Below are 12312 nucleotides of genomic sequence, written 5' to 3' on the forward strand. Positions count from 1 at the left end.
CTAGTATTTGTTTTGCTTAAAATCTGCAAATTTTCAATTAAAAGAACTTTAAAATTTCCAACTTGTTCAAGTATCTCTATAGTATAGAATATAGACTATAATCTAGAGACATGTTTTTGGGACGGCAGCCGGCGGCAAGGACTACAAAGTTGACAGAATGAGAGTCAAAAGCCAAGGATTGGTTTTCTTGGGCGTTAATTTCTGAGCATGCACGTAGGAACGTGTTCAAACTTCAATTCTATCATCAGAATATAATCCATGCATGATACGGCGATGCGCTCTTAATTCACCTGCCCATCACTGCATTTTCGTTCACCATATCATCTGTCTTTAGTTTCGATATTTCGCTCGCCAGATCCATGCACCAGATCGGAATTGCTTCTGCGCATCACCTCCATCTCCGCTTACACCATGTTGTTCCAGCGTGTCTTCATATTGCTATCCCTGTTTGTTTTGGCCGAGGCAAAACCTTTGGCCGATTCTATCATCAAAATCTTGCCTCGCAACCTCACTCTCATCAACTCCTCCGGTCCTGGTAATTACTACGCTCTCTTCCCGTTGCAAGAGTACAACGCAAGCGCCCGCTGCTTCGATGCCTTCGCTGCCTCTCTGAACTTCCAGCTCTGCTTCATGAACTCCACGCCCAATGCTTACACCTTTTCCATCTTGACATACGACTCAGTCTTTGAGTATTCTAATCGAGCGGCCGCCAGGGTGGTCTGGAGTGCTAATCGGGACAAGCTCGTAGGAGAGAATGCGATTTTAAGGCTGGAGGAAACTGGAGATCTCACCCTTCGCGAGGCCGACCAAAGCTTGATTTGGAATACGAACACAAGCAACAAGGGCGTAGCAGGAATATATCTCGACGACTATGGGAATCTTGCCATCTTTACCAACGAGAATGACACAATCTGGCAAAGTTGGGATTACCCCACCGATACAGTGCTTCAATCTCAGCCTCTCTATCCGGGTATGCAACTTATCAGTAGGGTATCGGATCGTGATGGCTCCCAGGGATCCTATAGCTTCGCCATGGAAGTGGGAGGGCTTGCCTTATATGATATAAGTCGTCCAAGAAGCGATCCAACGCCCTATTGGATTTATGGGTGTAACGGCAGAAACGACTCATTCTCGGTGCGACATACTTGCATCAAACAGTTCTATTTTGTCCATGAAGGTGGATATATTTTGTTAAATGACTTCTCCGGCCCTCTTTCCAAAGACAGCGTAGCACCAGAACTCTGCAATTCTCGACATACTTCTGTCTGCCCAAATTCCGAATTGTTGCTTTTCGACGACTACTTAACGAGCTATAACATCAGTTTCATAAGGATAGAGAAGGATGGATTTCTCAGGGGATATTCATATGACAAGGGCCAATGGTTGAAACTCTTCGATCTTTTAGGAAATGATCCTTGCCTTCTTCCGAACGCATGCGGTCCATACGGTATTTGTGCAGCTGGTGGCTCTTGTAATTGCACAGAGTTGGGAGGCAATGTGACAATATCAGAGGATCCAATGAGCGCAAACCAGCAACAAGATCTTGCGCGCTGTTCTGTACCCGGACAACTTTCTTGTGAAAGGAAGACAGACGGTTCGGAGCTCCACCATCACTTTCTCAACCTTAGCGGGATCGATTACTTTCCAAACGCGTATTCCGTGGGGCAAACTTACATGATTTTGGAGGACTGTATTCAGAGGTGCTCAAATAACTGTTCGTGTGTTGCAGTATTTCATCATAGCGGGTTGTGTTTCCCTTACACGACTCAGCTGAGCACACTTCGTGCCGTGCAGAACACATCCTTTTTGCTGTTTCTGAAGGTAGAAGACAGTCCTGTTGAGGCCAGTTCGGGGCACCGCTGGAAAAAGTATGTAGGTATATTGGTCGCACTAGGGCTAGGTACCTTGTTCGTCTTTATTTGTCTAGGAATCTTCGTCTCCATCAGGAAAAATGGGCGCATGAAAGAGGACAGCGATGACACGTGGGTTCTGGAGAAACTACAGGCATTGCCGAGCAGGTATTCATACAGGGAACTCCGGAAAGTTACCCAGGACTTCAGCAAGCTGCGCGGTTCAGGAGCGTATGGGAAGGTATATGAGGGAGTCCTTCGTAATGGACGTCGCGTGGCTGTGAAGAAGCTAGAAACTGGTGGCCAGGGGCAAGGCAAGAAAGAATTTCGTGCAGAAGTGGAGACTTTAGGCGGCATTCACCATCTGAATCTGGTACATCTGCGTGGATTTTGCGCCGAAGGGTCGAAAAGGCTGCTGATCTTTGATTTCATGGCGAACGGCTCATTAGATAGATGGCTGTTTCTGCAAGATGATCAAACGCCGCTAAGCTGGCCCTTACGATTCCAGATCGCCCTCGGCACAGCCCGAGGTCTCGCATACTTGCACCAAGGCTGCTCAGAGAGGATAATTCATCTCGACGTGAAGCCTCAAAACATCTTGCTGGACGAGAAATTCAATCCCAGAGTGGCCGATTTTGGGCTCTCCAGGTTGGTAAACCGAGACGAGAGCGCCCCTGTGATGACAACGATGAGGGGCACGCCAGGCTATTTGGCGCCGGAATGGTTATGGGAAGCAGCCGTAACAGAGAAGACGGATGTGTACAGTTTTGGGTTGGTACTTCTGGAGATCATAAGCGGAAGGAGGAACTACGATCAAACGATGAGCTTCAAGGAAGATTGTTTCTTCCCAGCGATTGCACTAAGGAAAGTTCAAGCTGGGAAGCTGTCGGAAATCCCTGATGCAAAGTTGGGAGAGACGGTGGATGAAGTAGAAGCTGAGAGGATGATCAAGACGGCGTTCTTGTGCATGCAGACGGATCCAACCATGAGGCCTTCCATGGGGAAAGTGATCCACATGCTAGAAGGAACCATCGATGTAGCCAATTTGTCAGCATCAGAGTTGATCAGAGGCATTCACTTTGCTCTTGGTTGGATCTCTGTACCTAATCCATCTCCAGGCATGGACATCTCTGTACCTGATCCATCTCCAGGCATGGACATCTCTGGACCTGATCCATCTCCAGGCATGGACATCTTTGGACCTGATCCATCTCCAAGGATGGACCTCTCTGGACCTGATCCATCTGCAAAGTTTGGTGGCCCTTCCCAATAAAATAGATGAAGACCAAACTACGACCACAACAACTCTTGCACAAGATGAGAAGAGTTCGGTTGCTCCTCAGCTCTGAAAGGTCTCCAATCAAAGTCACAAGAAGGATTCCAAGCAAAGTTGGCAAACCATTGGAAGGATAGCCTCTATGGCATTGTATATTTTACAAGATAGAAGTAGAGTTGAATTGTGAGAACACTGTCATTTTAGAATGTCTTAGTTATGTTTATGTGTACTTGTGACAAAAACAATGTACATTTTGAAATAGAAATATATGTAGTACATTTCAAATATTTCAATGGTTGCATACAATGACTTCTTATGAACGAAAGATCCACGTCTTATTCATTGCAAAAAAGAAATTGTTACATTTGATGATACCAATTGATGAACAGTTTAGCACTTAGCTTCTATCTACCCATTTGTGGTTTACAAATATCTTTGAGTGTTTCCACTGAGCATGTCTTTGTGCTGCATTTGAGTTCTCCAAAATCTACCTCCTTCTTTCCTTTTGAGCCAATCTGAAAGCTAGCTTAACCTGTGATGTAATAACTTTCTTCTTGTCTTGAATCCTTTGTAGTATTCCTCGATAGAACCACTGGAAGACTTCTTTTAAACTCTCATTGGCTTTCCGTTTTCCTCCAAAATGTTGTGTATGTCCAAAGAATGCATTTCGTGCCATGTAGTGTGATTTCTCCATTCCCTGTGTGGACCAAATTGCAGGGCATCCATAATTTTTTACAAAGAAAGGAAGGTGATTGTAGATTATATGCTATTTTGATACATGGGCAAGTGGGCATTAGAACATATAAAACTAATAATGTTTGCTTTTTAAAAAAAACATGCACAAAAACAAGATATTGTTCTTACCATATAATGAGTGATGTTACATGTTGTCTCGGGGGGGTCACTATGTATAAACCCTCTATATCACGTGCGTTCAAGGCCTATATTTAAAATCCCTTATCTGTAAAATTTTTTATTAATAAAATGTATCCCTTTTCTATACAAATCTGTAAATTTTTTCCAAAACTATTTTAAATAGTCCCTTATGTATATTTATTTCTGTAAATTTTAGAAATAAAAAATATCCTTCTGTTGAATTCACGTGATAGGGTTACATATGATGAGTGACCCCCCCGAGCATGTTGTCCAAGCCTCTTTCATTGCCTTTTCAAAACTCTTTACCGCTTCTTTAAATGCTTGTTGATCATTTTTGCTAAAGGTGGCTTGGTCACAAAAAACAAAAACCTTATCTAAGAATTTTCACACTTCTGCCTTGACATCTCTTGCCAATCCATCTGCCTGATGATCTTTGACGGCATTGTGTACTTTTCTCCACAAGTTATACTTTATCCTTGATACGTATGTTGTTTTACTGCCACTTATTTTTCTTTTCTCTGGATGAGACAAAAATCTTATAGTCTTTAATGCACTAATAGATGGCTTGATAGGAACATCTTTTCCGTTTGTAGATTTTTTAAAATACTTTGTAATATGTACATCTCCTCCATGGAGACCAATTTTTGATAGCACTACTTCTAATGATTGTAGTGCCTCTTTTCTTCTACTCTCAAGGTGAAGTTTCCATGGAAATCCAATATATAGGAAGACTAGTTTCTCAAGGATCCTACATAATACATTTGTACATTATATGTACAAAAGTCTTACTATTGACGACTTTTGATCCTTAAACTGTCAGCTTGTAGAAGGATTCATACACCTCTCCAAGAAAATCCTTGTGCTATGTCAAAAGAGACTACAAATCCATCTCCTTATTGAACATCTCATGGTATTTGTGATAGTGCATTTGGCATTTTGACTTTTGTAGAAATTCAAAGAGCTACAATTGGGACTGACTGTCCACCTTTGTCTGAACCCTTGTCATTGGGCTTTCTTCTCTTTACTGCATCATACAAAATTAAAATTGAGTCCTCCACACTCAGGGGGGTCACTCATCATATGTAACCCTATCACGTGAGTTCAACAGAAGGATATTTTTTATTTCTAAAATTTACAGAAATAAATATACATAAGGGACTATTTAAAATAGTTTTGGAAAAAATTTACAAATTTGTATAGAAAAGGGGTACATTTTATTAATGAAAAATTTACAGATAAGGGATTTTAGAAATATGCCTTGAACGCATGTGGTATAGAGGGTTTATACATAGTGAACCCCCCGAGCCTCCACATATAGCTAAAAAGAAACAAAAGCACGCACTCATAAAGAAATTCTTACCAAGGGATTCCTCCTCCCTTACAGCATAATCTGAGAGGTCAATCGACAGGTCTTGTTGCATCACCTACATCACCTAGATGGCTAGCTCCTCCTCTTTGAAAGTTTGCATAAAAACATGATATGACTGTCTTTCTAGTTAAATACACTGAAATCGCATTTTCTAGCAAAAAGTTCTATTGATGCAAAAAAACTTCTAGCAGTAGTGAGAAATTTGCTCATAAATGCAATATGGGGTAATCCTAAGCTAAAGAAGGCTCAAATCGTGTTTTCAAGAAAACTCCTTGGCCACACAGTATTAATCTCCAGGCTTAAAATGAAACATCAAGTCCATACAAATTCAAATAAATCTTCAAGATAGTTGTCTTGACCATTCAAAAGATGAAGCAAATGCCTAATAGATGATGTAGTAGAATTAGATAGACCAAGAAGACACTCGGAAAGGTAGATAAAAAATGTGGTGTATTTAAGTACCTGTATCCTTTCTCTCCATGGCTTTTGCACAAGTGTAGGTAGGTGGGGATGATGGTGGGAGACAAGATAAAGATTCAACATGGTTGAATGGATGGAGAAAAGTGAAGATAAGAGGAGATGCCACAGATATCTATGCAAGTCACACTTGTTAGCCACACATGCTGAAAATGGTCTTCAAGGTACTAGTGAGTTAAGTATCTAATGAATGCATGCACCTATTTTTAGACCAAGTTCCCAGACTTAATCATCTCCCTTGTCATCTCCATCTCGAGTTTCATCTTCCTCCCTACAGGCTTGTGCTATCCAACCTCAATAGCTCTATTACACTAACCTAGTACAGCTCCAGCTCCCTCACCCAAACCCAGTACAGCTCTACCTCAACCCATCAAATTGACACCCATCAAACTGTCACCCAAATCCTCAACAAATCTATCACACTGACCCACTACAACTCAAGCTCCATCATCCAGACCCACTACAGCTCTAGCTCAACCCATCAAGCTAACACCCATTAAATTGTTACTGACAACCTCACCAGCTCTATCACACTGACCCACTACAACTCAAGATCCATCAAGCTGTCACCCATGAAGCTCTTGTTATCTACATACTAATAAGGTTAGTACCTTTTGTAAACTGGTCTTTCTCAAACATTCTATAGACTCTTGCAGAACAATTTGCTCAAAAACGCGATATTCAAGTTTGTTCAAGAAAACTTCTCCAAATCGTGTTTTTTATCAAATACTAGCACACATAGCATGTTATGTGGATAAATGCAATATAGCGTGTTTTTATGCAAAGAGGGCCTCAAATTGCATTTTCTAGAAAATATTATTGTCCTCTATGGAGCAGGGACTGGGATCTAAGAAAAAGTGAGGTCTAGACAATCACAGATCAATAAAACACTACTGCCCACAAATATAGCAGAATCCAAAGTGGGATATATGAATACCTGGATTTTTTCTGTCCATGGCTAGCCCTAGTGACTTGTCTGTGGCTCTTGCACAGGTGTAGTAGGGGGGGGGGGATGATGGGAGTAAGGGGGGGGGATGATGGTAGTGATGCAGATAAGGAGGTGGTGTAGGGACGGAGGAAAGTGTAGATCAAAATTGCTAGAGGGATGGAGAAAAGTGTAGATAAGAGGAAAGGGCACAGTCTTCAATGCATGTCACATCTATCTTGTCAGCCACACGTGCGGAAAATGGTCTTCTAGGTACGCATGCATTTACTTACTCGTCATTGCTTACACAATTTTGAGTCAAAACTGCCACTAAGTAGAGTTACCCCTCATTTCATCTTTATCTCTACTTTCAGTTGCCTCCAACCTCACCAGCTCACCACCTCCATTACAGAGTCCCACTGCAGCTCCAACTCCAACCTCACTACCTCACCACCTACATCACAGAGTCCCACTGCAGCTCTAGCTCCAAGCTCATCAACTCCACCACCCACTGCAGCTCTACTAGCCACAACCTCCCCAGCTCCATCTCACACCTCCCCATCTCCAACTCTACACACAAGCCCTGGTAAGCAATTTGTAACCAGTCATTGGTTTTTTCATGTTGTTAAGGTGAAATGACCATTCCATAGCTTTCTCTCAAAAACACTCTATGAGTTGTTTTTGTTGAGCACATCTCATCTACATTCTAGGGTCTAGCAGGATGGTGGAGTCCAACTGATTGATTAGATTATGTTTCAACTAAATTTGCTCAAAAATGCGATTTCAGCTTTTTCTTTGTATTTCTCCTCCATATCGCATTTTCTAGCAAATTTTTTGCATGGAGTGTGTTGCTGAAGTATGCAAAATATTAGTTGCTAAAAAATTCAACATTTTGCCCCAAATCGCATTTTTTAGCAACTAATATTTTGCATACTTCAGCAACACACTCCATGCAAAAAATTTGCTAGAAAATGCGATAACTTTGCACCAAATCAAATTTTCAAGAAAAGTCTAGGGTGGCTTATTTCCTTGTTATGTTTGGGTTTTTTTCCAGGAGAAGAACACAATAGACTATGGCAAGAACCAAAGCAACAGCTAGAAAGAAAGGGAAGGGACCTGACATTGCAGGGGCTGCCACCACAGCTCCATCCAGATCAAAATCCTCAAAAGAAGGGGATGCCTGTGCACATGCTAGCAAGGAACATGAAGAAGAGAATGACCCAAAGCAAATCTATCTTGATGGAGATCAGGAAGGCTTCAAAATCCATAGGGTATGCAGCACCCATGGCACCATTCTAGAGGCTTGTGAGGGCAATATGCATCAACTGGCATGTGGACTTTAGATGGCAAAGGACCGCACTGCTTGCTCTGCAAGAAGCTACTAAAGAGTGGCTTATAGAGTTTTTCATGTGGGACACCATTACGGTAGCAGGACATGCACACAGGGTCACTATCACGAAAAAAGACATCCAAACGCTTGTAAGGGTCAAGTATAGATATGACAAGATCCTTAATCTAGAGTATTGGGATGATCTAAAAATGAGAGATATCTTGTTGATAACTCCAGCTTGGAAACCTAAAGAAGATGCAGTCAAGATCATAGAGGTCACTCACCAACATACCAGACCAAAGGCAAGGTTGTCTATGAAGAGTTCCTCAGGGAGAGAGTCAAAGAAACATTGTCTATCTTGCAATCCCAGACATTAGTGAGAATGGTGCAAATTCAATAAAAGCTTCTACAACTTGGACCAAGGATTAGAGTATCTATCCAGACTATGAATGATGACCTTGACCTGGGACTTGACAGAAGATTGCATCATGGCTTTAGCACAGAAACAAAAATGTGTCACTTGCATAATCATGCTTGCAGCTCTATAGTAAGTATATCTTTCTAGGTCAATTGTGTTTATGTGTTTGTAGCATTCACTTTTTCATAAGCTAAGTGAAGTGTTTTTTTGTAGTTTTTTGAAGAGTCAGATCCATCGAAGCCTTCAACACTCTGTGTATATAGTTGATCCAGCTATATCTTTCAAGTTGAAGGACAACAAGACATCAACCAAAAGCATTTCCAAGTGGTTTCATATTTGCAATTTGGATGTGGTTGATAAGATTCTCCTCCCATATTTATCAGAGTATGTTCCCTAACCTTTTCCACTACTACCCTCTATTGACAAAATCCTGATATGTTCAAATTGTATCTACACCCTCTTGGTCTAATCCCCTCATGTTATTTGTTTCTCTTGCAGCAATCACTGGAGTTTGGTGCATATAGATGTACAACAAAAGTTATGCTATACCTCCAACTCCTTAAAGGGCACCCGCTAGGATTTAGAATTGTAAGTCAGTCATTCCCCATACTTTTGCACTAAAACATGATTTTCAAGTTTTCTCTTGAAAAGTCATTCATATCGCTTTTACATGTAGAAGTATGAATTTTATATTTTGTTTCCCTTCATTCCCATTGTAGCTATTTCAAAAGACTAATGGATACACTAGACCTCCGTGATCCAAATTTAAAGATATTAGATTCAACTCAACCAATGCAATTGCAGTACAGTAATCATTGTCAATTATCTTTATCCTCTCTGTATCTCCCTCTTATTTTTGCACTCTTCATAGTACAATATACATCTTAGCTTTATATTTTGATGAAACAGACATCACAACAGGAGGATCCTTTCTCTTGTGGATGGAGGACTCTAATACGTGCAAAATATATGATGGATACATATTTTTCAAAGAAACAACCTGAATTTGTAAGTACTTTTATTGCATACTATTTAAGAAGTTCTAAATTCAATGCATTGATACAAAAAAGATTGAAAACATTCTTTGTTTTTATTGTAGATGAAAGAGGATTTTTGGCTCTAAATATGTACATAGCTTCAGAGCAAAGACAATTTTGAAGCTGCTAAATGTCTCTTCCCCTTGTTTAGCACCAGACCAAAAAATCCATACAAGAGAGGGCTCAAAAGGCCCTGAGGATCTCTGGGTTGAACAAGAGGCTCAAAATGTCCCTATCACTAGCAATCTAGAAGATATTCTAGAAGGTGTTGGTGTTGATGAGCTGCTCAAACAATTCTCGAAGGATGTGGAAGGAGAACCTACAGAACTTGATCTTTTCCAGGCAGAGCTACCACAAAAGCTCGAGCCTATGCACGAGGAGGAAGGGACATAAAAGCAGCCCGAGCCCATGGACGAGGAGGCAGGGACACCAAAGGAGCATGAGGAGTCGACGCACGAGGAGGCAATACAGAGGGAGGATGTGCAGCAGCAGGATGTAGAGTAGTAGGATGTACAATAGTAGGATCCACAGCAGCAGCCACTTGAGTAGCACGTGGAAGATTCTCAAAAGGTGTCTCCACTATAAAAAATTCAAGAGAGAGATTTTGAGCAATAATAGAAAAACACATGATACTTGTAATCATTTTGTATTAGTACATCAAATGTCAACTTTTTTTTTTTGGATTCCACATAATACCTGGAGTCAATAGCTTTGTGTTATCTGAATTGTTCTATTTACAATATCCTTGCATTGAATTTTGCTTTTGCTCCTTTGAAGTATCTACAAAAATAACTTTTTAGCAAAATGTAAATGTATTATGCAAATGTAAAGAGAATCTAATTAGGAGAAACACAAGGTGGAAACCAATTTACTTTCTTGTTTTTCAAAGTGAATGAAAATTCTTTATGGATATTGTTCTCAGTCTCCATAATAATGTCATTGTGTAACTGAGAGAGTGCAGCATTGTCCCAGAGAGATGGATGTTAGAAGGATGTCATTCTCAATAACAGTTATTTCAATTATTAGACCTGAAGACCTCTCGTCTTGGTCCATTGCCATAAGTTTTGTGCCTATCATCCTGCTGCGTTCATAGTAAAAAGAGAAAATAAAGTTTTGTGAGGCAACCATGTACTTAATGTTGATGGAGTTATGAGCAACCTCACAATATAGATTTTTGCCCACCATTCTATCCCAACCATTATCCAAAAATTTTGGAATTGGGATTTCATCATACCCTTTTGCTCTAAAAGTCAACATTGTCTTACAAACTTTAATTGGATAATCCTAAAAAAGTTCTGTAAAAACCATAAGTGGCATGAAAACGTTGATTTTGACTATCCTGGTAGCAATCTTTGGTTTCAGGGAATGCTGTACATCTGAAAATAGTTTGGCTCTATATGATTCTATGGTGCTGCCATCAGGGACTGGCTAACTCAGGGGGGTCACTATGTATAAACCCTCTATATCATGTGCGTTCAAGGCCTATATTTAAAATCCCTTATCTGTAAATTTTTTCATTAATAAAATGTACCCCTTTTCTATACAAATCTGTAAATTTTTTCCAAAACTATTTTGAATAGTCCCTTATGTATATTTATTTCTGTAAATTTTAGAAATAAAAAATATCCTTCTGTTGAACTCACGTGATAGGGTTACATATGATGAGTGACCCCCCCGAGCTGGCTAATCAATTGTATTCCATGCCGGGAGATCTTTCTTTTTTAATAAACCATGTGAGTTAACCTTTTTAGATCAATTGATAAAAGTAATCATAAAAAAATATACCCAATTCAGCCAGCGTTGTTGATTTTCTACCTTTGTACTATAGCTCCCCAATAGCACCTTGTAAAGCATCAAAGAATCCCAGTATGCACTCCATTGGTTGCCACTCTTCGTATAATGAGGGATATATATCTAAACCAAAACAAAGAGACTATAACCACTTGGGATATTTGTGGCTCAAACCCCGTGCATCCTGCATTATAATCCTTCCATGGTTGCAACCGTTGAAGTAAATCATGAAGCCTAATCACCTCTAATCACTGATTACCCTGCATTCTACGACTGTACCCTATGGATGTTAAAACAAACATCTTCACAAAGTATAGGGGAATATCAGAGCAACATTTTTCTGCCAATATCATCTCCTGGATGGTGGTGGCATTCTCTTTGATGGCTTGGTATGACACTGCAAAATGGGCCATCAGTCGCACGGCCAATGGAGGCTGATCGCATATCCCATATACCCTCAACATCCCCATTCGAGACAAGGGCCTTTATAGCTTTCCACTTCAAGCCTTCAGGGTTATGGAAAGGACTCTCAAGGGCAATTGCCTTTCTCTACTCTCTCTTTGTAATTTGCGTGGTGGCATCAGCCACATCCATTAGAAACTTCATCACTTGACTAGAGCATGTGCATTCATCTTGTGCTTGGTACTCGGCCTGTGTAGATGGTCGAGAGGGTGTTCTTGATTATGATGCCATTGTTGTGATTTTTGAACTATGATCGTTGAAATGATAAACCTAATAGAACAGATACGCATTCAGGACATGAGACATACATACATTCCAACATTTTGTTCTCATACAATTCTCAAAGATCGTCTCATAAGATTGTAGTCATACAACTGATGGGATATCTCAAGGTGTATGCCTCAGGCACACCTTATGTTTCTATGTGTGAGTGCTAGAGGCACAGTTAGGTGCCCATAAGCACAGCTAGGTGGTGGAGAGCCACATAGGATGATTGAGAGA

The 12312-nt window shown here is 40.5% G+C and overlaps 1 protein-coding gene across 1 annotated transcript; it reads left to right on the forward strand.

Annotated features, from left to right (window-relative positions):
• The first annotated feature begins 411 nt into the window (after nucleotides 1-411).
• LOC147887767 (G-type lectin S-receptor-like serine/threonine-protein kinase SD2-5) lies at nucleotides 412-3123 on the forward strand. The gene has a single exon (XM_087393216.1). The coding sequence runs from the start codon at nucleotides 412-414 to the stop codon at nucleotides 3121-3123; it is 2712 nt and encodes a 903-aa protein (XP_087249342.1).
• Nucleotides 3124-12312: the final 9189 nt, after the last annotated feature.

Source organism: Dipteris shenzhenensis, chromosome 22, assembly GCF_047967505.1.
Source record: "Dipteris shenzhenensis isolate YYH24624 ecotype China chromosome 22, Dip_SZ_1.0, whole genome shotgun sequence".
Classification (NCBI taxonomy): Eukaryota; Viridiplantae; Streptophyta; class Polypodiopsida; order Gleicheniales; family Dipteridaceae; genus Dipteris; species Dipteris shenzhenensis.